At 37.6% G+C, this 26,642-nt stretch overlaps 2 protein-coding genes and 1 non-coding gene across 8 annotated transcripts; 1 reads left to right on the forward strand and 2 right to left on the reverse strand.

The window, feature by feature from the left end:
- Window positions 1-1,838: 1,838 nt before the first annotated feature.
- On the reverse strand, window positions 1,839-1,923 carry TRNAM-CAU (transfer RNA methionine (anticodon CAU)). The gene is given in 2 exon segments: window positions 1,839-1,874; window positions 1,886-1,923. It is a non-coding gene; the product is annotated as a tRNA-Met (tRNA).
- LOC144997053 (protein MHF2 homolog) lies at window positions 1,919-26,311 on the forward strand. 5 transcript variants are annotated; one of them, XM_078956874.1, is made up of 7 exons: window positions 1,919-2,042; window positions 2,139-2,187; window positions 2,316-2,356; window positions 2,646-2,685; window positions 2,964-3,017; window positions 3,140-3,238; window positions 10,677-10,819. In XM_078956874.1, the coding sequence occupies exons 1-6, from the start codon at window positions 2,022-2,024 to the stop codon at window positions 3,235-3,237; spliced, it is 303 nt and encodes a 100-aa protein (XP_078813000.1). In that variant the 5' UTR covers window positions 1,919-2,021; the 3' UTR covers window position 3,238; window positions 10,677-10,819. The 5 variants fall into 5 exon arrangements, with proteins under 5 accessions (XP_078813000.1, XP_078812999.1, XP_078812997.1 ...); XM_078956873.1 differs by lacking the exon at window positions 10,677-10,819 and adding an exon at window positions 26,141-26,311 and having other exon boundaries at window positions 1,920-2,042; XM_078956871.1 differs by lacking the exon at window positions 10,677-10,819 and adding an exon at window positions 26,141-26,311 and having other exon boundaries at window positions 1,929-2,042; window positions 3,134-3,238.
- Window positions 3,405-6,631, reverse strand: LOC144997052 (protein SIEVE ELEMENT OCCLUSION B-like). Of its 2 annotated transcripts, none has more exons than XM_078956869.1 (7): window positions 6,382-6,631; window positions 6,169-6,291; window positions 5,584-6,032; window positions 5,374-5,486; window positions 4,867-5,009; window positions 4,296-4,775; window positions 3,405-4,202 (listed from the first exon to the last, which is right to left on the reverse strand). In XM_078956869.1, exons 1-7 carry the CDS (start codon window positions 6,565-6,567, stop codon window positions 3,585-3,587), a joined length of 2,112 nt encoding a protein of 703 aa, XP_078812995.1. In that variant the 5' UTR covers window positions 6,568-6,631; the 3' UTR covers window positions 3,405-3,584. The 2 variants fall into 2 exon arrangements, with proteins under 2 accessions (XP_078812995.1, XP_078812994.1); XM_078956868.1 differs by having other exon boundaries at window positions 6,169-6,294.
- Window positions 26,312-26,642: the final 331 nt, after the last annotated feature.

The following is a 26,642-nucleotide window of genomic DNA, read 5'->3' on the forward strand; positions in this document are numbered from 1 at the left end:
ATAAATTCATAACTTCTTCATCCGACGTCCGTTTTCGTCTGTCTTTTTATCATTGTACTACTAATAGCGAGATCTTGGATTCTCGTTTAGATTGCTTTGACCAAAAATCACTTGATCTCAAATTTGAGTTTCGGACTACATACTGTTAAGCTGAAACTTAAAAAAATCATAACTTTCTCATACGAAGTTAGATTTGGGCGTTCTTTTTATACACGCTCTCGGTTTAACTAATTAAAACAACATTTGTTTAGATCACTAAGGCTAAATATCGCTCTATCGTAAATTCACTTTTTACGTCATTCAACGTTGTACCAGTTCTGTCGCAAAACTTCGACAGGTCATAGCTTATTCGTTATAACTCAAATTCCGGCGTTCTTTATATGTACGGAATCCTTGTAACATATACTATAACTTAGTTAAGATTACTCATTCTAAATAATCTTCATCAAAAACTCATTTTTAACGCTTATCATCTCTAAATTGACTAACCCTGATCTACGGGCGTTACACAAGATCATGACATGTAAAAACCTTACCTTTCGAAGAACACTTCTACCCTAATCGTCTCCAAGAAAACCCTCTTTTTTCTGTGTATACAAAATTTCATTTGAAAAAATGGGAAAAGGTGAAAAGTGATTGGGATATAGAGAGAGATGAGGATGCGACAATTTAATGTCCGTAACAGACTTTGAGTTTTCTCCCAAACGACGTTAATAAGCCTTCCTGCTAAGCAAGTGGTAACCGGTTAATTAAAGGGAAGCTGGTTAATAGGCAAAAATGACATATTTAATGCAAGTTTGAGGTGAAAACGGACATAAATTTGAACTTTGGGCAAATCCGTCAATTTTGTGCAAATTTGAAGATTTTTATGCCATTATCCCTTGATGATATAAGTTTCTGAACTTATAAAATTAGAACAGAACCCCGATTATAGTTTTTTTTTTTTTTTTTTTTTTTTTTTTTAATTAGTAACAATAGTTTTTTTTTTTATTGAAATTATACATGTTTACCTAGTGTTCGATAACTCGTACTTATCATTCTTATACTTATACTGTCAAAGAATATGTACTTGTCTAGTTGTGATTAAAGGCGTGTTTGGCACGGAGCTTTTGAAAGCGTTTGGGAGCTTCTAGCTTTTAGCTTTTGACAAAACGCTCTAGTTTAAACAAAAAACTTCGTTTGGCAGTACGAGCGTTTAGCTTTTAGTTTTAACAAAACGCTCCGATTCTAAAAGCTACTTCATGTAGCTTTTAACAAAACGCTCCGGAGCTTTTGAAATCAATTTCCATAATTACCCTTAAAATATATTTATATATTTTTTTATTTTTAATAAATTGTCCTTTTATGTAATTTTATATATTTCAAAAGTTTCCAGTTACTTTTGCCAAACATTCATATAACAAATAAAAGTTACAGCTTCCCGCTGCTAGCTATCAGCTACACGCTACCAGCTAACCACTACCCGCTTCCAGCTAACAGCTAGTTTTGCCAAACACGCCCCAAATCATTCCGAAACCAACTCAAGACTGATTCGAAATTGGTCTAAAAAGACCGGAGACAACAATTTATACATATAATTTTTTTATTATTATATATTTTTTTAATCACATAGTATCCAACTTATTCATCCCTTTTTTTTATTAAATGTTAATCACAGATTTGTTAACACAAAAAGTTAAAACTAAAACAAATTTTTTTTTCTTCCGGAAACTCATTTATTTGGGTTCGATTTTTCCGATCCGATTTGAGGTATTTTGCCTTCTTGTTTAGGTGAAAACTCGTTCATTTCGGGGTTTTTAGGTGTAAAAAGGACATAATACTGATTTTGAAAAATATATTGGGGTGAGAGAGGCTCGAACTCTCGACCTCAGGATAACTCAGAAGCTATGAGACCTACGCGCTAGCCAACTGCGCCACCACCCCAATGTGGCTTTGTTGTCCTACTCTTTACAATAAACTGTTATATTTTGTAAATTGGATTAAATTGTTTGGTTGAATTATCATCGTTCATCTTTTCCACCATGGAGAACAATTTTGATCAGGTGAAACCCTAAACTCGGCTTTGATTTCTGTTTAGGATATGTTTTTTAATAATGCGTGAAGTTTGGTTTTATTTTCTTAATCTGTGAAATTAACAGGATTTGATTTACGCAATTTTCAAAATGGTGTGGAGCAAGAAAGCAATCGGTTAGATTTCTTACACTTGTGTAACTCAAAATCAATCTACTTCAGATTGAGATTTTCTGCTCAAACTCTCATATTCCGGTATGATTTTCGTATTTACCGAAATACATTTGTTTCCGTTTCCGTTTCAGAGCGGGAGAAGAACGTAGACGGCGAGACTTCAAAGGGTGAGGTAGAGCACATTTAATTATCGTAACTTCCGTTCTCGAAAGCATCTTCTGTTCAATTTTAGTGTCCAAATTGTGTGAAATGCTGTTATGTATCATCTGTCATGCTCAATTTAATCGAAGTTGTTCCAAAACTTCGCCAGTGTGTTAGTTAATGATGAATATAGGCTAAACAAATTTCGCTGCATAACGCTTCAACTTTTGTGTGAACAATCGATTCTTTGTTTTTCTTTCATATGTCTTGATTTGCTTAAATTAGCTATGTTTTTTACTGTTTACGATTATGCTATGCAGGAAGGAGCTGGATCATCCAAGAAAAACCGACCTACTTCTGGTAATGATCCTTTTCACGTTCCTCTGGCAAGTCAAGTTAATGATGTAACTTTGAATTACATACAAAATCTAGTACCACTTCTTCTTTCTGATAGTTTTAAGAGAAAGTTGTTCTTCTCGGTTTCAGATGACTTTTCTCTAAATTATTCTAACGTATTTATCATAGTGAATTTCCACATCCAGTTGTGGTTTCTTCTCACATGTGTCTTTCTCTTCACTTTTCTATTTATTTTTTGCTTGATTTCTGCAAATTATCATTACAATCTACTCTTGGTGCAGCGAATTCAAATGCTGTGAAGCTGAGCTGTGAAAAACTTCGACTCTTTGTTTCAGGTTAATCCACCTTGTTTATAGCTACTGTTAGCATAAAGAAAACTACCTATATCCAATTGCTTCCCATAGATATTATCCATGTGTAATTTATAAAACTATTTATTTTGTCAATGCAGAAGCAGTTCATCGAGCTGCTACTATTGCAGAAGCTGAAGGCAGAAACAAAATTGAAGCAACTCATCTGGAAAGGATACTTCCTCAATTGCTTTTGGATTTCTAAGGTACTATATTAGGTAGAACAAGTAGACATTAGCATGACTCCAGTATTTGTTTCTTTAACTCTTTATGAATGCAAGTTAATGAATTTACCATATACTGTTAGGATCAAGTGGTGCATAAAGTAGGTTAATATTAGAATGTATTATCAGGTACAATAAGCTAAATAAGTTAAAATAAAATTCTCACTCTTGTATATTGCAAGTATAAAGAAGAATAACACACAATTGATTACTTATTCAAGAACTACGAACCAGTGTCACATCTGTAACAGCACTTCTTCACTGGCCCTAATACCAAATCACAATTCCAGACTCAATTCAAAATACAATAACCCTTTACCCTTTTTCCTTAATCAGTACAACAACGAAACATAAAGAATCTCTCCATTTTCTTTCCACATTCTGAACATACGACTACCTCAGGAATCCCACCACTAATCCCAGGAAGTATAAGTCGGTTACAATGATGTGGTGTCTGCAAACTTTCCATGTGTCCTTTCAATGCAGCAACAAATCCATTCACCTGTACACTTCCTTCCCATTTCTCAAACTCTGTTAAAGTTGTTAATGTCATTTCCGCATTTGCCCTTGCCATCTCAGTTGATCCCTTTGATATCAACGCCCAACCTTGGTCACTCCCGTCAAATCCCATTAGGGTCAACACCTCTTTCAAAATCGAATCGTTTTCAATACTTTTTCCATGTTGAGTTCTCGAGTACAACATGCTCTCAAGCCTTGTCCAGAAATACCATACGGAAGTGGGGTCCGGCCATGTATTGCTTATGTTCTCCTCACTTATTGTTATACTTGATTTCCTTGTTCTCTCTCTTGATCCACTCTTTCCCACATAAACCATCTCCAATTGGATTCCTGCACTTCTTGCAATCTCTGCTGCTAATGTTGTAAACTTCCTGATCCATTCCATGTCATCTCCTCCATACAAGCATATGTATTTCCCTTCAGAAATCTACGAAAAACGAACAAAGAATAAAACATTATAAACAATCAATCAAGCTTATTATAATATTCCTACCAAGTAACTTCATATTTAAAAACCTACCCATCGTAAAATATTATGGTCAATGTTGTCAACCAGTAACTCGAGTTTCCAAGATTCCTCCCTCCATAACATCTCCTCTTTAGTGCTCGTGAAAGGGTATGCTCGATTTCTCCAAATCCACATCATGTGGAGTGCATTTGTTGATGTTACTTTCCCCTGTTGATCTAAAGTTACTAAAATCGTCTTCTTTTCAAATTTCCATGTTTCTTTGATGTACTTAACGACTGCTGGCTCCAGCAAGTTAGGGTGGTGGATCATATGCCATGGCATCATTGATTGAAGCTGCTCCAGTTTGTGTTGATGGGAATCGTTCCATGTTAGGGTGTCCACAATGGGGACCCACAGGATCTCGTAGTGAAGATCGGAATGTGTTTTTGAATCTTTGTAGATTTGAGTGAGCGTTATGATATCTTCGTTGGATATTTCAAGGTCTGATATGAGCAGCAACACGTGCTTTTTCCTTAGCACATCCACATTAATCTGTTTTCAACATGATACATGGATTAAGTCTAGTTAATTAAAAAATTGTATACAAAAAGTCAAAGTAATTCAGGGATTAAGATTAATTAACCCTTGTTTTGGATGAGCCATGATATAGTGGATGAACATCGTCCTTTGCACAAAACAAAGCCTTGAGAATCTTTGTGTTTTCTATGTGAGTCACCTCGAAGATTCGCACCAACATCAAATGATATTCATCATGTTGCTTCTCCTCTGCACCAACATCACTTATTAACATTATCTATTTATTTGTTTTAAACTTATTTTAGGGGTGTTTTTTTTTTCTAGACCAGAAAAATTGTCTAAAGGAGACTAAATTACCATTTCACCCTTACATTTTAACAAACAGTTTTCACAATATTAACCCATTGAGTTCATTACATCAAAAAGAAACAACCCCTTAGGCTAACAAAAGGTACACGGGACATGAAGCTTTGTAAGACTATTTTCAATGATGAGGATAAGGAGCGATTTATGTCTTTTTTCACAAACAAGGAAAGGTTAGGACAAAAATTTGCGGTTTTTGCCCTCGTTGACATCAGTCAGAGTATGTAAGTGCAAAATTTGAAGGACTTGCCTATGTTTTGATAGCAAAGGACGAGGATTGATTTAAGGTGCTCATGAATGGTGTGAACTTTGTGAGCCAAGCTCGAAAGTTCCCATGCTTCCGATGTAGCCGTGATGTATCGGCTGTTAACGTAACATATAAAAACAATAATAAGTCGCTTGTATTAATTATTAAGATAAGATATAAGAAATAATAATTTTTCTGAACTAAATTACTTACTCGTAATTCATGCCTAAAAGGCTTGTTAGCTGAGAGGTACAAGCCACCATACTCTTAAGAGACCAATAAGTGGCTGTAGGGATATGAGCTGTTGCTGTTGACTTTGGTGGTTGGTCGTCCTGGATATATTGATGTGGTAGATTCTTGAATGTAATGATACACTTTGTCACATCCAACATCGCCTTAATCAGAAGATTTATAGCATCAAACCGAGTTTTAAGTGATTTATAATGCTCGACAATATTTGGCATATGTTTAAGCAACGCGATGGATTTAGCAAGCGGATTAGTCGCAAACAATTGAGCCACAAGCCAAAACTCCCCAAAATTAATGGCAAAAGCCCCTAACGATATCACCACCTTTGCTTCCCATGAATAATTCGAAAGCATGTTCAGGATTGCTAACGTGGATGCATGCGCGTCTGATCCCCCCGAACATTTGCAAGTTAACTACCAACAAAAAAAGAGTTTGTAGTATATTAATATATGATGCCATTAATATATATATATATATATATATATATATATATATATATATATATATATATATATATATATATATATATATATATATACACACACTAACCTCGCAGGAAATTTTATGGATGATGTTAGCCAATCCATCTGGGAACCCAGTAATGTCGTCAAACTCTAATAAAGCATGCTTATCGTCTCCAGCCAATGTATGAATATTCTCACTATGTGTCCCCTGCTATAACAAAGCAACCAAGATATTTATGGTAAGCGTCGCGAAAAGAAAAGGAAAATAAATAAATAAATAAATAAGCGTGCATCATACGTTGATGACGGAATCGATATCTTCGGGAACAGAGTGATGGAATGTTTCTTCAATGACACCAAGAAGTGATTCCAAATCGACTTCGCGACCATCGGGTGCATGTGTCGCTAAAACTTGCTTCATGATGGAAGTGTCATCGGATGAAAAGATTCGCTTTTGCTCCTTCTTAACCAATGTTCTCAGCATTTTGTCGGGAGCAAAGGTTAGGAAAGAAGGTGTGTTTTAATTGTGTGTGGTTTTTTCATTACGCGATATGTAGGCATTATATAATGATGGAAAGATGAGGAATATTTCAAACTTTGGATCAAGTACCTTACTTGCATGTAGGTGTTACTTGTTAGCCCCTAAAAAAAAAAATTAAAGCTATTTTTTCTAACTTTGGATAAGCATTCAGTAGGTCCAAACCTATCAGTCAAAAAAAAAAAAAAAAAAAAAAAAAAAAAGAGCCCTTACGAGGTTAAAAATGAAACCATAAAACAGGAACAAACAAATAAAATGGAACCACACCACCATCAATTAACATAAAAAAAAAAAAAGTAAAAATTCTGTAAAAAGCTTAAATTTAGAATGAAAAATTACAGAAGAAAAAAAAAAAGCACATGTGAGATGCATGGCATGAGGTTATAAAATAATGTATCAACTTGTCAGTGAACTTTTGCTTTCCTAGCCTGTCAGTAAAGCAAAGGGAAGTGAATAAAGACAATGAAGAGATTGGGGTTTAATTAGGGTTATTTCGCATTTAGCCAATTAGGTTACATCTGAATATCTGATACGTATTCCAAATGGGTTTCTACTTGTGATTTTCTTTACTTGTCAATAGTACTCTATGAGTTTCTTTCTCAAATTGGACCAACTTACTTAATATATATATATATATATATATATATATATATATATATATATATATATATATATATATATATATATATAAGGGATTTTTTATTTATAAAAGTAAAAAATGAAACCAAAAAACATCGTCCATCAAATCTAACAGTATTAAAAGTTATCTATTTTGACCGCTTTCTTATCCAACTCGTCCCGACTTGCACATTTTGCTAAAAGCTTAGGGCAAATTAGAGAAAAAACATAATGCATATTCATCGTTGTTGACTTAGTTTTCAATAATCACTGTTATACTTTTCTTAATTGTTTAACAAAATCAATTTTCTTGGTTAATCTCAAAAGACAAAAAAGAAGAAAAAAAACAATGCATCTTTATCCATTTAGACATCTAACAATTATAATTTTATGATTGTGATTAAATATTATTATTATTATTATTATTATTATTATTATTATTATTATTATATCGTCATTATTATTCAGTTGTTATTAATTAGGGAAAATTGCTTATATGATTGAATTTGACAACTTGATTTTTTTTCAATTAAGTCATTAAGTTACATTTTTATTGCAAATTTAACCAATTGATCGAATTGCTTCTGATTCAGGTGTCTCGTGTTTCTCTTGTTGATTGGGCAAAAAACTAATGTGATATGATCATAGTTGGCAAATATTTTAGTTAAATTGAACTCTTATATAGTTATGAACTTATTTTCTCTTATTTGTTATTATTTTTCTCTTAGAGAATCATAATTTTGTGCAATTACTTCCCAAGGTCGCTCAAGCGGTTCATCATCCTAATATGACCTAAGCAAGACAAGAAATGTTGTCTAGAGTAACATCTTCTAAAGGAACCTTCATTGTTTTGCTTACACCACTCTAGGACGATGAACCAAAAGAGCGATCTTTGGAAACCATTGTACAAAATTGTGGTGCTCTGAGAGAAGAAAAAAAAATGAAATAAGCAAAAACGAGTACAAGTATATGTAAGGGTTCAATTTAAGTAAAATGTTTGCTAACTCAAATCATATGAGGAAGCCACACCAACCTTTTGCCAAGTCTATACAAATAAGAAACATGAAACACCTAAAGCAAACCGACCAACATATTAAATTTGCAACACAAGTGTAAACTTAGTGATTTAATTGGAAAAAAAACAGTGTCAAAATCAAAAATTTATGTAAACTCAATGTCTTTTATACCATTTGTAGTATTAATAATTTGAGAGTAATTTACAACTTTGGTCCTTGTGTATTACTTAAAGTTGTAAGTTCAATCTAAAACTTGCAATTGTTAGAATGTCCTTAAGTTTGAATATGGCAAACCAAGGTTGTCAATACCTGGACCTTACCTAAGATCGTTTTATGTTTTGCAAGATTGGGTTGGGATCACAAATTTGCTCGTAAGGTCTTGTGTGTGCTTTATACATTATAACTTGATGTTGATTATGATGTCGATATGAAATCTATTTTAACTTTTTAAGCATGAAACATAACTTTTGTTACTACAAACCATAAAATTTAAGAAGAAAACATGAATGTGACCTGTCTAATTTAACATAAATTGATGAGGTGATGATGCTCTATGAGACTTTATGCAACTTGCAAATACTTTATTTCAAGTTAAATAAGCGGAATTTTTAGGCTCGACTATATAATAAAACTAAGGAGATGAGATCGGATTGTGTTAAGATCTTAAGATTATAATCAGAAATCTAAGATCTCACTATAAATCTTGCTTTAGGTAGATCCTAGTAAGATCATGATCATTTTTTGCTTGCATGATCTTAAAATCGTAAGATTAAGAGCGAGATCTTAACAACCATGTGACAAACCATATAAAATGGCTTTGTTTTAGACTAAACTTGCAATTTTTTGAGAAGCAGATACACAATAACTGCAATGAAATGTAAACTTAAGAACGACATAAAAATGTCTATGCGGTTACAATTTTAAAATTTGAATTGAATAGATAATTTTGAGTAAAACATAGGGACTGTAACTATGCATTACTCTTATTGATGATAAGTTGTGATTATTGTATGTTGTTTGTTATTATTATTATGAGAAAACTAAGCTTTTGGGAAAATTTTGAAAAAAATTCTTAAAGTTTTTTTAACAGAAAAATCCTGATTATTTAACATTTGCCCAAATTAATGAAAATTTTTTTTTTTTTTAATATTTGAATAGCAAATGACAGATTATGTGATTTTCTCAAAATAATGAGACTTTTCTGTTCAATTTTTTTTTGGATTTTTTTGAAACTTTTCACAAAAATTTGGAACTTTTGTATAGATTTCCCTTATTATTATTATTATTATTATTATTATTATTATTATTATTATTATTAGAAATATTATCACTGTCATTATTATTATTATTAGGAAAATAAATTTTTTATTACTGCCATTATTATTATTATGAGAAATATTATCACTGTCATTATTATTATTATTAGGAAAATAAATTTTTTATTACTGCCATTATTATTATTATTATTATTAGAAATAGAAATTGTTTTATTATTATTATTATTATTATTATTATTATTATTGTAATTTGTTTTGACTATCATCATTTAATATACTTTATTATTTGCGACTCTATTACACAAAAAAATGTTTTTTGCACGAAAACATGTTTTCTATAGCCAAACATGTTTTTATACCAAAAAAATGATTCTTACACATAGGAGTTTTTTACACAAAATAATGTTGAACACATCTTTCAATCTTCCTATGTACAAAAGTCTTCCTTAATCTTATTCCAGCAGGCTTTCCACGTCAAATTTGTCACAAACTCGCCATGGTTACCCCAATAGCCCAATTGAATTACTAGCCCAAACCCTACCATTTATAATGTCCCTTCACTTTACTTTACATTTGACATTGCCCATGCCCATCGTAATCGTACGTATCAAAAAGTCTACATCTCTCTCGATCATCATCACCATGGGATCGGTGCTTCTAGAACATATGTTAATTATCTCCTAAATCAAATGACAATCAACATACTTAATTACTCATAGGCAGCTAATAAACTGATCATCCATGCATATTCAAACAATTAACATATCCACCACTTTGTTTAAGTCTAGGCACCTACAATATATATAGCCGACAAAAATCGTTTTAATCCGTCAACTCAACTGTGCAAAAAATTAAAAATTGGTTTGGGATTTTCAACCCATATAAATTAAATGGGTCAATCCGTCTAACTCATTTAATTAAATAGATCGAATTGGATAAATATTATTAATATGTTTTCAATCTTTCAATCCATTTAATATATATATATATATATATATATATATATATATATATATATATATATATAATTTAATAACTATTTAAATATTATTATAAATTAATCTAAGTATTCATTTATAAATTATAATGTTGAATTATTATTTATATTTAAAAAAATGCAATCATAATTCTCTTTGTTTTTCAGTGTTGACAACACTAGCTACTCTCCAAAATGACAAACTCACTTTGGTTCAAACATTTTAATGTTATCTGAACAATTTATTTGTATTTGTGAATTAGAATTATACTTTTGTTATAGTTTGCATTTTATTTAAGTCTGTAACTAATTTAAGTGATATAATCTTTAGTTATTATATATATATATATATATATATATATATATATATATATATATATATATATATATATATATATATATATGTTTTAGATGGGTTAACCAATGTTTAACCAATTTATTTAACCACTGATTAATTACGTATACCAATGGTTTAACACATATTAGTGACGAGTGATGAATTAGTAGCGGATTAACTTTTTTAGCCCTTTCACGAAATAGGGGCCTTATGCGGTCGCACGAACGCCACATCCTCAACATGGTCCTTGGCTCCTAATTCAATTAAACTGAGATGGAATGAATCATGTTCTAGCTTTTAAGTTTTTGACAAAAATATATTTTTCCTTGTGTTATTTTTTCAAACATTGATTTATTTTTTTCCCTAACTTATTTAGTCTTCGAGTTTGTTTTTCATTGAAACATGGTTTTTGTTTAACTAATTTTCCAAGCTTTTTCATATTTACCACATAATTAGATGATAGCTTTCATGCCAACCAAAATCTTGAACTCAATTTTTTTGGGGTCCAACAGATGAAGACTACTTGTTCAGAAAAAAATAAGTTTCCCTTTTAATACTAACTGTAAATGCAATTCGAAAGGGAAATGTTTGCTTGTAACACCTCAAAATCCCAACTCTATTAAAAAATGTTTGATTGAGTAAAACGGTTTTTAAGTCGATAAACACCTTGATAAGTTATGCAGACCAGAATGTAAACGGTCAATTTATTGTGGAGATTAACCGTTTTTTTGTCCATTTTTTTTCATGGAAGCTAAATGTAGTTCTAGGTCATTTTTGGTGCTTTTGGACCATTTACCCTTCAGCAGTGTGGATAAATAGGGGCGAGTTGGTTTGGTTTCAACAAAATCCGAAAAAAAAAAGTTTTCTAATCTTGTATTTTCGGCAAGTTTTGTGTTATCTACTTTCATATTTGTGATCTTTGTATTGAAAATCTATATTCTCAAATCTCATATTCGTATTCTTGTCTTTAGTTTATCAAGTAATATACTTCATACTTCATGCTCTCGGTTTTCCAAGTCTCGTATTTTGGTGTAAAAATAGAATGCATCAAAACAATTTTATTAATCATATTTGTAACTTTCAAAAAATATGATCCAAAATTTTCATTTTTAATTTAAATAAAACGGTAATCAAAAAACATTATCCATACAACCCAACTGAAAATAAGTATATCAAACATCATAACAATCAGAGTGATATCTTAAAAGCGGAATCCATGTGGTGTGTACGATGTAGTCATCCCTAGCTCTTCCCTTTGAAACTAGAAATACCTGAAATATAAACTGAAAACAGTAACCACAAAGCTTAGTGAGTTCCCCAAACTACCCCATATCATACATAATAGATCACATATTGAGCCATTGTCTGACATCGACCCCCGCTCGGTATACATATCCGTTATTCTTAGGCCTCGCCTATCATAGGCCTCACTCACTATACACATACAATATACATATAATCATGCTAGCACATATAATGATCATAAGCAATAGCATACGTTTCAGTTATCGGGCCTCTCCCGACATCGAGCCCCGCCAGGTATAAATAGCAGCACATAACACATGCAAGGGTCACGCAGACTCCTAGCATCCTAACATAAACAATAAGAGTCGACATTGGTGCCTTAGACCCGCTAAACCCAGTGAGGAAACTCACCTCGACTGTTGAATCTCACTGAAAAATCCATGGTTGTTGGTCCAACGAATCCCCGAGCTAATCAATACCAAAACAACACCCAATTAACATTTGCGTTCCAATCCTTAACCGTAAGTCCAACAATCCATACTTGGGGTAAAAAAAACCATTTTACCCCTCAAACAAGTTGGAAATGAAGCAATTAGTCAAGATCCACAAGCTTTTCCTTGATCCACCACCTTGCACCAAGCTTCTACTTCATGAAAAATTTAAACTTTTTAAACAACCCAAAAACCATCATTGTTTACATCTTGTTTTCAAAATAAGTTCAATATCAAAGAAATCCCAAAATCAAAAGCTAAAACATGAGGATGTGTACGATCACGCCTTTGCCTTCCCGCGATCCTCTGAGGTACCTGAAACATAATCCAAAACTGTAAGCCCAAAGCTTAGTAAGTTCCCCCAAAATACCAATATATAACAAATAGCACAAATACAAAACAACATACGATGGGTCCAATCAACCATCGGGTTGTAATACCTCAGGCCCCTCAACCATCGGGTTGGAATGCCACATACTTTGGGTCCAATCAACCATCGGGTTGGAATACCTAAAGCCCCTCAACCACTGGGTTGGAACTCCAACATACTATGGGTCCAATCATCCTCGGGATGGAATACCCTAGGCCCTCAACCTTCGGGTTGGAATGCCCCGACCTGTTGGCTTATGCATAAAGCAGTGAAGCCTCAGCCACCAAAAAATCATGTGCACATAATACAGATAAACATGCTATTAACCAACCAACAAACAAACATACAGATCTTACAAATCACTAAGCATAACAACATCCTAAATACCAGGATACCGATCTAATCAGATCACTACAACACTATAGCATACATAATAGTATATCAAATCTGAAGGGCCGGCCTTAGTGTCTTCGACCCACAAGTACAGTGAGGAAAACTCACCTCAAAATGTCGAACCACACTGAAAACCTCCGGCTGCTGGCTCACGAAAACCCCGAACTACCACAACAAAACAAATATCCAATTAACAATTGGATTACCATCCTTGACTAAGGATCCAAACTTAGGGTAATTGCCCACTTTACCCTTTCCCCAATTTGGACAAGGCCCAAGTCGTAATGTTTGATCCAAAAGGCCCAAATTACTTCAAGATCCATAATTTGCCTAATTTTCCAAATTGGGCCCGACTCCTTATTGGGCCTTATCCTAAGGTCCAACTCTCCAACTGGCCCAAAACACTCATACTTAGAAAGTATAATGAGGGCCCAAGCCATTCAAGCCCAAAAGGTGGCCCATAACTCGAAGCCCAAATTCAAAAGCCCACAGACGACGTATGTTGGGCGTACACCGGAGGTACGCAGGGTGTATGCGAGCCTCACATTGACCACCATCGGGGTAGCTGACCTAGTACGCAGGGTGTACTCCTCCCTACTCGGGGCGTACCCTTGCAGATCCAAAAAGTCCATTAAGTGCTTAATGGCTTAAGCAATGAAGCCCATATTACATATCCATGGTCAAAATGCACCCTAGAGTCATAAAGTCTCCAACTTTATGACTTTATATGTCCATAAGTTCTTAATACAAGGTCTTAATCCATTAAGTCCCTTTTTCAAAATGCATGAGACACTTCTGGCCATTAGGACCTCATTTTTATGACCAAGGACCCTTTCTAGGGTCCAGAAGGACAGCCCAAAACGTCCAAAATAAAACATGCACCACAATGGGACTTTTAGGGACAAAAGAACATCATAAAGCTACCAAGATGAGATCTAAGCAAGCCAACATAAAGGTAGCAACTTTTTACCTTCTGGAGCTTCCAAATAAGATGATGATCCAAGATCTACAAGCTTTCTTTCCTTCCTTGACTCCTTGATGCACTTCATTCTCCTTTAAGCACACAAATAACACACTTTATGCTCAAAACACTCACTTATGGGGTTAATTTTTGCTAAGAACGGATCAAGGACTTAGAGGCTGAAAGAGTGAAGAAAAATGATCCATAAAAGTGCTTGAATACTATTCAAACCCTAAAAATTAAGGTTTCACTCGGACATTAGTACACCTAGTGTACTAGGGCGCACCCTAGTACTCTTAGCATACTCACATGTACGCCCAACGTACTACTCATGCTTCCAAAAATCACCATTTTGCCACTAGGGCTTCTTAAGGCTACATCTTTATACTCCAAGGACCAAAAATGACGTATTTAAATACCAAAGGAAGGATTTGAAAACACCTGAAATCCCGAATGTTACAAATCTCTCCCACTTGCTCTAGACTTCGTCCCCGAAGTCTGCTGCAACAAACAAATCTGGGTAATGCTCCCATATCTCCACCTCCGGCTCCCAGGTCAACTCGGAGCCCCTCCGATGCCCCCATTATATCTTTACCAAAGGTACTTCCTTGATTTGCAAAACCTTTACTTTCCTCTTCAGGATAGCTACTGGTCTCTCAACATAGTTCAGATACTCATCAACCTGAATGTCATCCAATGACACAACCGTGTCCTCATCCAATACGCACTTTCGCAGCTGCGAAACATGGAATGTGCTATGAATCTGGCTGAGCTCCTCAGGAAGATCCAATCTGTAGGCGACCTTACCAACCCTGGCAATAACCCATAATGGCCTAATATATCGGGGACCCAATTTCCCACTCTTCCGGAAGCGAATCACACCATTCCAAGGTGAGACCTTCAGCAACACCATGTCGCCGACCTGAAACTCCAACTCCGATCGACATCGGTCGGCATAACTCTTCTTCCGACTCTGAGCAGTCTTCAATATCAGTCTGATTTGTTGAATCATATATGTAGTCTAAAGAGCCACCATGGTCCACCCCATAACCATGTGACCAACCTCGCCCTAAGAGACTGGGTACGACATCTCCACTCATACAAGAGCTCAAAAGGCAGAATACCAATGCTGGAGTGAAAACTATTATTGTAGGAGAACTCCACAAGAGGCAGGTGGGAGTTCCAACTCCCACCATAATCAATGACACATGCGTGCAACATACCCTCAATAGTTTGTATCATCCGCTCACTCTAGCCGTCGGCCTGCGGACGGTAAGTTGTGTTGAAGTGTAGCCTAGTGCCTAGTTCCTCAGGGAACTTCTACCAAAAATGGGAGGTGAAACGAACATCACGGTATGAAGCAATGGAGACCGGAACCCCATGGCGAGCAACGATCTCACGGATATACACATCGGCCAACTTCTCGGCTAATGAATTCTCCCGAACCGCCAGGAAATGGGTAATATTGGTCAATCGATCCACGATGACCCAAATAGCATCAAAACCCTTTGCCGTCTTCGGCAACTTGGTGATGAAGTACATCGAAATTTGCTCCAATTTCCACACGGGAACCTCCAGAGGCTACAACTTGCCATTCGGCCTCCGATGCACGGCCTTGACCATCCTGCAGGTCAAGCACCTCTCAACGTATCAGGCGATCTACCTCTTCATACACGACCACAAATAACTCAATCTCAGACCTCGATACATTTTGGTGGCCCTCAGATGGATAGAAAAACGAGACTTATAAGCCTCTTCCAACACAATATGTCTGAACCCACCAGACATAGGAACCCATACCCAACAACAACGAGTCAACAACCTACGACTATCCGGGACAAATCTGGTGATCTCAACCCTGATCCTCTCAATCTTCCAATTCTCTTCCCGAACACCCTCGACATGAGCCTCCCTAATCAATCCCACAAGTGGAGAATCCACTGATATCCTCACACATGACACCCCATCAGAAGGTCTAGCCGCCTTGCAGCTCAAGGCATCCGCCACCACATTCGCTTTACTCGGATGGTAAAGGATCTCACAGTCATAATCCTTGACTATGTCCAACCATCCTGTGCCGCATCATGTTCAGGTTCGGCTGATCCGTAATGTTCCTCAAACTCTTGTGATCCGTGTAGATAGTACAACGGACCCCATAAAGATAATGCCTCCAAATCTTAAGGGCAAAAACCACAGCCCCCAACTCAAGATCATGCGTGAGATACCTCATCTCATGCGGTTTCAGCTTCCGTGAAGCATAAGTTATCACTCATCCCCTCTGCATGAGGACCGCCCCCAACCCAGTGATTAAAGCATCACAGAAAACCACAAAATCCTCAATTCCCTTCGGGAGGGTCAAAACTGGGGCCTCGCAAAGCCTCTTCTGAAGGGTCTTAAATAGTAACCGTTGCTCAGGGCCCCACTAGAAATCCACCCCCTTCCTCATCAGATGATTAAGGGGCACTGCAATCTTGGAAAAATCCTGAATAAATCTCTGGTAGTACCTTGCCAATCCCAAGAAACTCCTGATATCCGATGGGAGATTTCAGAACCTCCCACTGCATCAATGCCTCGATCTTGTCCGAATCAACCAATATTCCATCCTGGTTAACTAGGTGTCCAACGAATTGAAACTCTCGTGACCAAAACTTGCAGTTTGAGAACTTAGCATAAATTCGTTCTCGCCTCAAAACCCCCAGAAGCTCACGAAGATGCTCCTCATGTTGCTCTCTAGTCTTGGAATATACCAAGATATCATCAATAAACACGATAACCGAACAATCAAGCATCGGCCTACATACCCAATTCATTATAGCCATAAATATCGCAGGCGCATTGATGAGCCTAAATGGCATCACTACGAACTTGTAATGCCCATAACAAGTCTGAAACGCGGTCTTCTCCACGTCCTCTTCTCTCACCCTGAGCTGATGGTACCCATACCTTAGGTCTATCTTGGAGAACGAAGATGCACCCTGCAACTGTTCAAAGAGATCATCAATCCGCGGAAGGGGATAATGGTTCTTCACGGTAAGCTTGTTCAACTCCCAGTAATCAATGCACATCCGGTATGAACCATCCTTCTTCTTGACGAATAAAATCGGCACTCCCCATGTAGAACTACTCGGCCGGATGAACTGCTTTCCTAGTAGCTCCTGCAACTGAGATGACAGTTCCTGCATCTCAGGCGGTGCCAAACAGTACGACGCCTTGGCAATCGAGGCCACACCTGGCACGAGGTCAATCTTGAACTTGAACTGCCTCTCAGGAGGCACACCGGGTAACTCCTCCGGAAATACATCGGCAAACTCCCTAACCACTGGGACCTCTAAAACTGAAACCGGATCCCCAACCTGCGTATCCACCACATAAGCCAAATAACCCGCATACCCGTGCTGAATATACTGTCGAGCACTAGCTGCAGAACAAAACCCTAAACCCATCCTTGTGCCCTCTCCATAAATAACCAGTTTTCCCCCACTTCGGGTTCGTACTATCACGCACTGGCCCTCACAATCGATCATAGCACCAAAACATCTTAACCAATCCATACCCACAATCATGCAGACATCCCCTATAGGGATAGGGATCAAATCGATCGGAAAGTATACCCCGAAGATCTCCAGAACGCAACTCTAATACACCGAAGAAGCAGAAATCCCATGTTCGTTGGCGATAAAAACTTGCAACGGACACTCCAACTCCCCTAACAGCATAGCAAACTCCCTACTAAATGACCGGAAAGAAAAGGACTGACTCGCACCCGATTCAAACAACAATAAAGCAGGCAATGAGTTCACTAGGAACGTACCCACCAAAGATACAAATATATAAGCATAATACAAACATAATTACCAAGATAACGGATAGAAACATACCAGTCACAACATTTGGTGCTGCTCTAGCCTCCTCGACGATAAGCTGGAAAGCGCGCCCTTGAGCCCTCGGGGGCTCCACCCTGCCCTGACTCCCATCTGTGATCCTCAAAGTAGTTGGCACCGGAGCCTTCGCCGGACTGGCAGCAAACAAATGACATTGGGCCTTAATATGGCCCACCTGATCACAACGATAAAAATTTTGATGCCAGAAGTTGGAGTCTGCTACCACAATCCCTCGCAATGTGGCCCTACTTGCCTCATTTCTAGCAACCTGACAAAAACCGACAAGCTCCATCATGCACCTTGACACACTTCCCATAAGTGCGGCCCCTATCACTCCCCGACCTAGAGTCAGCGACCCTGAACCACTTCGGCGCAGGCTGCGACTGCGCTGGGGCCAGTCTCAACTCCCTTGTCTGCAAATTAGTTTCAATCTCACGCCGCCTGGTGGCCTCCTACATCTCTAGAAATGGACTATAACTTTGGTTAGAAACAAACTGTCCGATCTCCGTCTTGAGCATGCTCAAGTAACAGGTCATTTGAGCCTTCTCAGATGCAGCAAACTCAAGGCAGAACATAGCCCTCTCCATAAACATCTTGGTAAACTCCTTCACTATCTCAAAACCCTTCCATGAGTCTAGATACTCCTGATCCAACCTCTCTCTCTCTCTCTCTCTCTCTCTCTCTCTCTCTCTCTCTTTCCACAAGGGGCACATACCTGGAGCAGAACATCTCAAAAACTGCTCCCACGTCACAGCAGCTCTCTGCTCAGTAGAATAGGTGTAACATCCCAAAAATCATGACCAAAAATTTCATTTTTATTGATTAAATAAACCATAGTTATCAAAATCATTCCATCCAAAACATAATTCATAGTATCAAATCAGAGTATCATATCAAAACATCAGAGTGAACATCCCATGCTAAACATCATGGTGTGTACAATGCAGTCATCCCAAGCTCTTCCCCTTGCTACCGAAAGTACCTGAAACCAAAACTAAAAACTGTAAGCACGAAGCATAGTGAATTTCCGCAAACCACCACATACCATACACATAATCATGCTACTAGGAGAAATAGGCCCCGCCCACCTTCGACTAACTAGGAGATACGAGCCTCGACCACACTCCGCAAACTATGAGATATGTGCCTTACCACACTATGCTAACAATGAGATACGAGCTTCGCCCACACTCAGCTAACAATGAGATATGAGCCTCGCCCACACTCAGCTAACTATGAGATATGGGCCTCACCAACACTCAACTATCTATAAAGCACATACAAGTATCACAAAAACAACAAGTATAATCAAATCTATCAACCCATATCTATACTCAAATATGTTGGGTTTTGAGCACTACAACATTCCTATGGTGTATATACAACCTAATGCTTTGGATCTAGGTTTTTCAAAAGTTAAGTTGAAGTCCAAGAAAGAAGCTTAACTCCCAATTCATGCTCATTTGGAATCGATTGACCATGAGTTTAGCAAAGTCAGTTACCATAGATGGATCCGTAGAACCAAAAATGATGTCATCCACATAAATTTGTACCAACATAAGATGCTTACCGGTTGATCTTCGGAATAGAGTGGGGTCTAGGATACCTCTTTGAAAACCGGAGCGTTTGAGAAAATCAGTGAGGGTCTCGTACCATGCCCGAGGAGGTTGCTTGAGTCCATAGACAGCCTTTCGGAGTTTGTAACAATGGTTCGGAAAGGAGAGATTAATAAATTCAGGGGGCTGTTGAGGGTATACTTCAGTGTCAAGTTCACCGTTAAGAAATGCACTCTTAACATCCATTTGGTAAACTTTGAAGCCTTTATGAGCAGCATAAGCAAGAAAGATTCCGATAGCTTCAAGACGTGCAACCAGAGCAAAGGTCTCATCGTATTCAAGCCCTTCGATCTGAGTAAATCCTTTTGCTACCAATCTTGCTTTATTTCGAATAATAAATCTTGCGTCGTCTAGCTTGTTGCGAAATACCCATCTTGTACCGACAATGGGATGATTCTGAGGAGGAGGCACGAGAGTCCAAACATCATTTCAGTCAAATTCAGCCAGTTCTTCTTACATGGCTATAATCCAGTCAGCATGCTCCAATGCTTCCTTGATGGATTTGGTTTCAACCATGGATATAAATGCTGAAAAATGGCATTCATTTTGGACACTTGTAACAGAACGAGTCTGTACACCAGCATTGGGGTTACCGATTACTCGGTTTATAGGATGATCCTTGGTCCAAACATGTAATCGTGGTAGTTCTTGTGTAGCCGTTGATCCAATATCAACAATGGAATTGATTTCCCCCTCCCCCCCCACTAAATGGTTTGAATGTTGGGATGATGCTCCCCATGAACTTCTGAACCAGAGAGATTGACATCATCATCAGAAGGAAACTCAAAGAAGTTTTCATTTTCATCATTGTTGAGATGATTATAATCATCGAACTCAGCAGCTGCATCTTGGAAGCCATCCACATTTGATTCAAGAGAGGGATGAGCATTCTACCCCTCAACCTGAGAAGATTGAAATGGCTCAGAATCAAATGGAGGGAGACTTGGGATCAGACCGGAGACATTTTGTGAGACAGGAACTTCCGAAGTAGGGATTGGAATGAGGTTTGGTCTTGATTGAGATTCTGAATCAATAGTTGTTTCCGAAGGACCAAAAAGTGTTTCAAAATCAACTTCTAGAATTGTTTGAGGGTTCGGACATCCTGGTGGAGGAGCATCAGACTCCATAATGTAAGTGGTGATGTGAGTTAGGCCATAATTCCAGACGAAGTTGTCATCGAAAGTAACATCAAAGCATTCTTCCGGAACACGAGTTCTCTGGTTAAGAACTTTGTAATCTTTCGATTTTGAGGAGTACCCAAGGAAGATGGCTTCATCAGCTTTAGGTTGAAACTTGTTAAGCCGATATCGGTTGTTCTTAATGAAGCACCTTCATCCGAAGACATGTAGAAACGAGATTGTTGTCTTGCGACCATTCATTGCTTTGTACGGTGTCATATTGAGGCGTCGATTGATGATACTCTGATTTTGAGTGAAGCAGGCACTAGAGATCGCTTCATCCTAGAGGTAGAGTGGTAGGTTTATGAAGTTTATCATGGATCGAGCAGCTTCAACAAGATTTCTATTGCGTCTTTCGACTACACCGTTTTGTTGTGGGGTATAAGGAGCTGAGAAGTTATGGTCAATTCCTTTTTCTATGAGAAACTTTTCAATGGTGGAATTCGTGAATTCCGAGCCATTGTCACTTCGGATTCTCCTAAATGGGAGTTTGATAAGAACTTCTATTTCCTTGATAAAATTGATGAGCTCTGAGGTTGTTTCGGATTTCAGCCGAAGGAAGAAGACCCACGTGAACCGTGTAAAATTATCAACAATCACAAGAATGTATTTCTTATGATGAAGACTTTCTACAGTGGATGGTCCACAAAGATTAATGTGTAGAAGCTCGAATGGTTCTGAAATAGATTTTTCAATGATAACAGGATGACCCTTCTTCGATTGCTTACCACATTCACAAGCAGCACACAAATGATCTTTTTCGAATTTAAGTAGAGGTAAACCTCTTACCATTTCGCCAGATACAAGATCATTCATGTACCAAAAGTTGGTGCGATAACCAACTGATGTCAGAAACAGCTTTGGAGAGAAGGCAGAGTTGTGGTTTGCCACTAATCATGTTGATGTCGAGCGGGTACATGTTCTTGTTGCGAAGCAACTTGATTAAGCACTCTTTTCGGTCTTCAGTCATTGCATAGCTATACTTTTTGCAAAATTCCACACGACGATTTAAAAATCAGTGAGCTGAGCAACACTTATCAAATTGTGTTTCAGATCAGCTACATAAGCCACATTTGAGATAGAGAAGTTTCCATTGGTAAGGATTCCATAACCACGAATTTGAGAGTTTGAGTTGTTTCCATATGTCACGTAACCAACATTTGGAGTAAGCTTTAAGTCTCGCAAAAAATCTTTTTGCCCCGTCATGTTCATGGAGCAAGCACTATCAATATACCATATTGTTTCTTTCTCTGAAGCACAAAGTTTCTGCAAAATTAGTGAGTAATGGAGTTTTTAGGCTCCGAATTAGACTTTGGGACATAGGCACGAGCTTTGGACTTTGATTGTGATTTTGGAACAACTTTGTGTTTCTGAGTGGAATTCTTTGAATGCTTTTGAAACAGACAGAAGGTTAATGTCTTTTCATCTATCCAGTAGTCATATTCAATGACTTGGAGTTTCGGAATGGTCTGCTTCGGACTTTTGACTTCCAGAGTATTCGTAACATTTTTCACCTCCGGAATTGGATTTTCATCAATGGGAGTTTTGACTTTCCACACAAAATTGTTCTTTGAAGATTTTGAAGAAGAGGTTTTCTTTTCATTTGTGGATTTGCTTGATGACACATTGGGTTTTGAAAGATTTGGTTTAAAAATTGTGCCATCAGGTTTTGCAATAAAAACAAATGAATTAGTCTGAGAAGGGATGTTTTGGACTGTTGTGACATTCACACGAGCTTTAGACTGAGTAGAATTTTCTACTTTCTTAGGTTCTGCACGACTATGAGATACGGAAGGTCTTTTGAGGATCTTAGTCGGAGCAAAGAATTTTTGACTATGAGTTGATGCATGAGAGTTCCTAGATACAATTGGTTTGGAGTTAGCAATGAACCTGGACATTTGTCTAGTCTTAACTTCCTTCTTAAGTGCATTTTTAGCTTCTACTTTAGGATCTACAATATCCTTCCTATTCAGCATTGGTTTTCTCTTAGTGTGAGACAACGACTTTGAGGTTTATCATGCAGATGGATTATCAAACTTAGGAGTAATGGGAACCAACTTAGTTTTTGAGACAACCAAGGAATCCGATTCGCAAGAATCAGAGGAGACACTGCTTGATTTTCCAACTTTATCATCTAAGGATGCCCTACAAACTCAGAGGTATCAGTTTCAGTTGTCAACTACACAGTTGTTTGTGTGATTGCTTCTAGGAACATAGTCTACGCAATTTGGGAGACTACACTGAAATTTTGTGGTTCAATTGAGGTCCAGGTTTGTCAGATATGGAATTTTCGTGGAATCAGGACATTTGACAACAATTAGTTTGAACTCGGGAATTAGGGACTCAAAATGGTCTGTAGTCTCTGGAAGAGGTGACAAGGGAGAAATAGGGGTGTCCGAATGTTTGATGTTCGCAACCTCTCCCATGAATGTCAAATTTTGCAATTCCTTCAACGGACTAGCAATTGGTTTCGGAAACTCGCTTCTCAGACTAGGTGCTTTAGACCATGGATGACGAAAATCATGAGTCATCCGAATGTCAGCTTCAAGCATGTCTACGGGATTATGCAAAAGCATCTATTTTGGCATTAAGACGTTTATTATCAGAAATCTAAACATTTTGTTCGGAATAAGTGATTTCACATTTATCTTTCAAAATGATACATCCATCGCTTAACATTACAAGTTCACGCTCTAAAGACTTAATTTTTAACTTTTTATCCTCGAAACGTAACCTAAGACGATTTAACTCACACTCCTTCTCACTTGTGTCTATTGCAGACACATAGGCTTTATAGATGGAGCTCATATATGTTTGAATTTGGGTCAGATAAAGTTCACAAAGAGACAAGCAAAATTATTATTAGAGATCATCAAGGTTCTAAATGGCGTGAAGCGTGGCGTGGCGGCAAGGCCAAGCCTCAAGCTTAACGAATCATGGCGAGCCATAGCGTTTTGAAGGCGTGATGTAATGCGGTGATTTTGTATTAATTTAAAATTATATTACCACATAAATATAAATTTATATTAGATATAACTACTTTTTAGAAGTGTTAAATCAATAACTAATAACAGAACGTTAACAAAAACCACAATACTTGTATCTTCGATTTGAAAAGACATAATAAAGAGTAAAAAATTGTGTCACAAACGAAAAAACACGCGCAATAACGCGCCATGGCACGCCATATTATGCCTTGTCATGTGCCACGCCTAACTGCAACGTTATGAAGCTTTTCGTAACGGCGAAGCCATGCCTCACGCCATGGCACACCTTTTAGAACACTGGAGATCATAGATTTTACCTGTTGAATGATGCTTCGACCTCGTGGATCGTTGGTCGCCATTTAGCAATAGTGAGGTTCAACAACGTCATCTTCATCTTCTAACCCAGAAGACCAATACCCTTCATCACATTCAACCGTTTGTCTTGCCATCAGACACATATTCCTTCCGGTTTCCATATCATCACCATCCCCAGAGGACCAAAATCCTTCAACATCTCTTGAAATCGTTGAGACAAAGGCTTTTTCACTTTCAGCTATCTCTTTTGCTCTTCGGACGTAGTAGGCTGAGTCCTTGATCTTTGGCTTTTGTGGAGCATCAGTCATACAATCTTTATGTAACATCCGGAATTCCAGGTATCATATTTTAATTATTTATTTTTGTCAAAAGAAGGACTCGACGTATTGACGCCTAGACTCGTCGATTAGGATCGCGATTTGCTAACTGGATTTAATGAAGGGACTCGACGAGTTGAGGAGTCGACTCGATGATTCCGCGCTGTGGATAGAAACCCTAAATCCTTGGGCTTGATCCCTATTTAAAGGTCCTTATGGCCCTCATTTGTGGCCACTTTCACCCTTGTGAGCACTAGAGAACCAGAGAGCGTGTAGAGAGAGAGAGAGAGAGAGAGAGAGAGAGGAAGCCATTTTCATAATCTTTAGTGTGATTTTTCAAGGAAGAAGGAAGGAGGACAAGCTAGATGGCTTAAGGAGCTCAGATATGCTATCATTTTATCAGAAGAGGCTACTAGAGGTATGGATCTATGCTCAATCTTGTGTTTATGGTGATCTACTTGAATCTAGGGTTTTCTTATCCCTTCTTTAGCTTGGATTCGAAGTTTAAGAGGTCCCAAGGTGGAGTAACTCTTAGATCTGGACATTATGAGGTCCAGAGGGTCCCAATCATTTTGCTTTATGCTGTTCCATTAGAGGTATGAAACTAGGGTGCCATTTTAGAAGCTATTTCACAAAAAGAAGCATTATGGACATTGCATGAGTGCAAAGGTTGGATATTTACGTGATTATTGAGCATTAGGAAGTTAGATCTATAGGTTACAGAAACAGATCTGACCTCAAAAGGTCATTTAAGTATGGATATGGAAGAAACTCATCGGGTCCATAAGAGAACTCGACGAGTCAAGTCGGGGTTGCCCGCGATTCGTTACCAGTGGTAACCCGTCGAGTGGAAGATTCACTCGACGAGTCAAATGAGGCCTTAGAAGGATTCGGAGGACACGCTTGGACTCGCCGAGTCACCCGAGTGCACTCGACGAGTCTGGTCAGGGTTTGACCGTTGAATGGAGTTAACTTCAGTTGACCTTAGGGTTTTGGTCAAGCTGGTTCAAGAGAGGTAAGGGAGGGGTATAATGGTCTTCTACCCATCCTTTACAAGTGATGGCATGAGAAATTATTGATTAGAGATGTTATTATGTTAATAAGAGGAGGCTAGGTCGGGTTATCGAGCACGAGAGGTTATCCGACATCGTTCGAGGTGAGTCTTCTCACTATACTTTACCTAGAGTGGTAATTATGTGTGACCGGAAGGTCTTATATGCTACGAGTAGAATGCAATGTATGTTGTTATATGATATGTATGTGCTATGTATTTTATGAGTAGTATGATATGGATCGGAAGGTCATTATGATATGGACTGGAAGGTCAACAGTGTATGGACCGGAAGGTCATTATGATATGGACCGGAAGGTCATACGGGTAGGGCCAGAAGGTCTACTAGGGTTGGGATGGAAGTCCCCTGAGGCACATGGATCGGAAGGTCCCATAGAGTTATGGCCTTGAGTGGCGTATGTGTTGTATGTGGTGTTTTTGGGAACTCACTAAGCATTTATGTATACCGTTTATGTGTTATGTGTTTCAGGTACCAACGAGGATCACGGGAAGGCGTCAACATGATCTGTACACATTGATGGAGTTTTATGTATTTGAGATCCTGGGATATGTTCATTGAGATAACATTTGACACTTGAGTCTTTGAAATGAATTACATGAATTATGTTTGTTTTAAAAATGAAAAATTGTTTTAAATTTTCACATCGTTACAAGTTGGTATCAGAGCCTTGGTTTGAGGGATTCGGATGCACCTTCGGGTGTATTTGAACTCAAACTGAGGATTTGAGAAAGTTTTTCATAAAAGAAACAATTTTTCTAAAAAGTAAAGGAATGTGAGGAAAGCGGAAAGAAGCACTGTGTACGATCAGCCAGCACCCGAACAGTGATCTCCCAAAATACCGTTACATTATGCAATATGAGATATGATATGATATGTTATGCATGCTAGAGTAGGCTAGGTATTCCTATTAGGACTAGAGTGGCCTGATTTGTGATGCCTTAGCCTAGGAGATTATTGCTGCTATGAGATG

Source organism: Lactuca saligna, chromosome 5, assembly GCF_052625555.1.
Source record: "Lactuca saligna cultivar CGN05327 chromosome 5, ASM5262555v1, whole genome shotgun sequence".
NCBI classification, from domain to species: Eukaryota; Viridiplantae; Streptophyta; class Magnoliopsida; order Asterales; family Asteraceae; genus Lactuca; species Lactuca saligna.

What these genes read in the sequence shown, in the direction of transcription:
- LOC144997053 (XM_078956871.1), top strand. Translation starts at nt 2,022, where the DNA reads ATGGAGAACAATTTTGATCAG. An exon ending in GTGGAGCAAGAAAGCAATCG is followed by an intron (nt 2,188 to 2,315) that starts GTTAGATTTCTT and finishes TTTCCGTTTCAG; the next exon opens with AGCGGGAGAAGAACGTAGAC. An exon ending in ACTTCGACTCTTTGTTTCAG is followed by an intron (nt 3,018 to 3,133) that starts GTTAATCCACCT and finishes TTGTCAATGCAG; the next exon opens with AAGCAGTTCATCGAGCTGCT.
- LOC144997052 (XM_078956868.1), bottom strand. Translation starts at nt 6,567, where the DNA reads ATGCTGAGAACATTGGTTAAGAAGGAGCAAAAGCGAATCTTTTCATCC. An exon ending in CTTTTAGGCATGAATTACGA is followed by an intron (nt 5,487 to 5,583) that starts GTAAGTAATTTA and finishes TTACGTTAACAG; the next exon opens with CCGATACATCACGGCTACAT. An exon ending in ATGGCTCATCCAAAACAAGG is followed by an intron (nt 4,776 to 4,866) that starts GTTAATTAATCT and finishes TGTTGAAAACAG; the next exon opens with ATTAATGTGGATGTGCTAAG.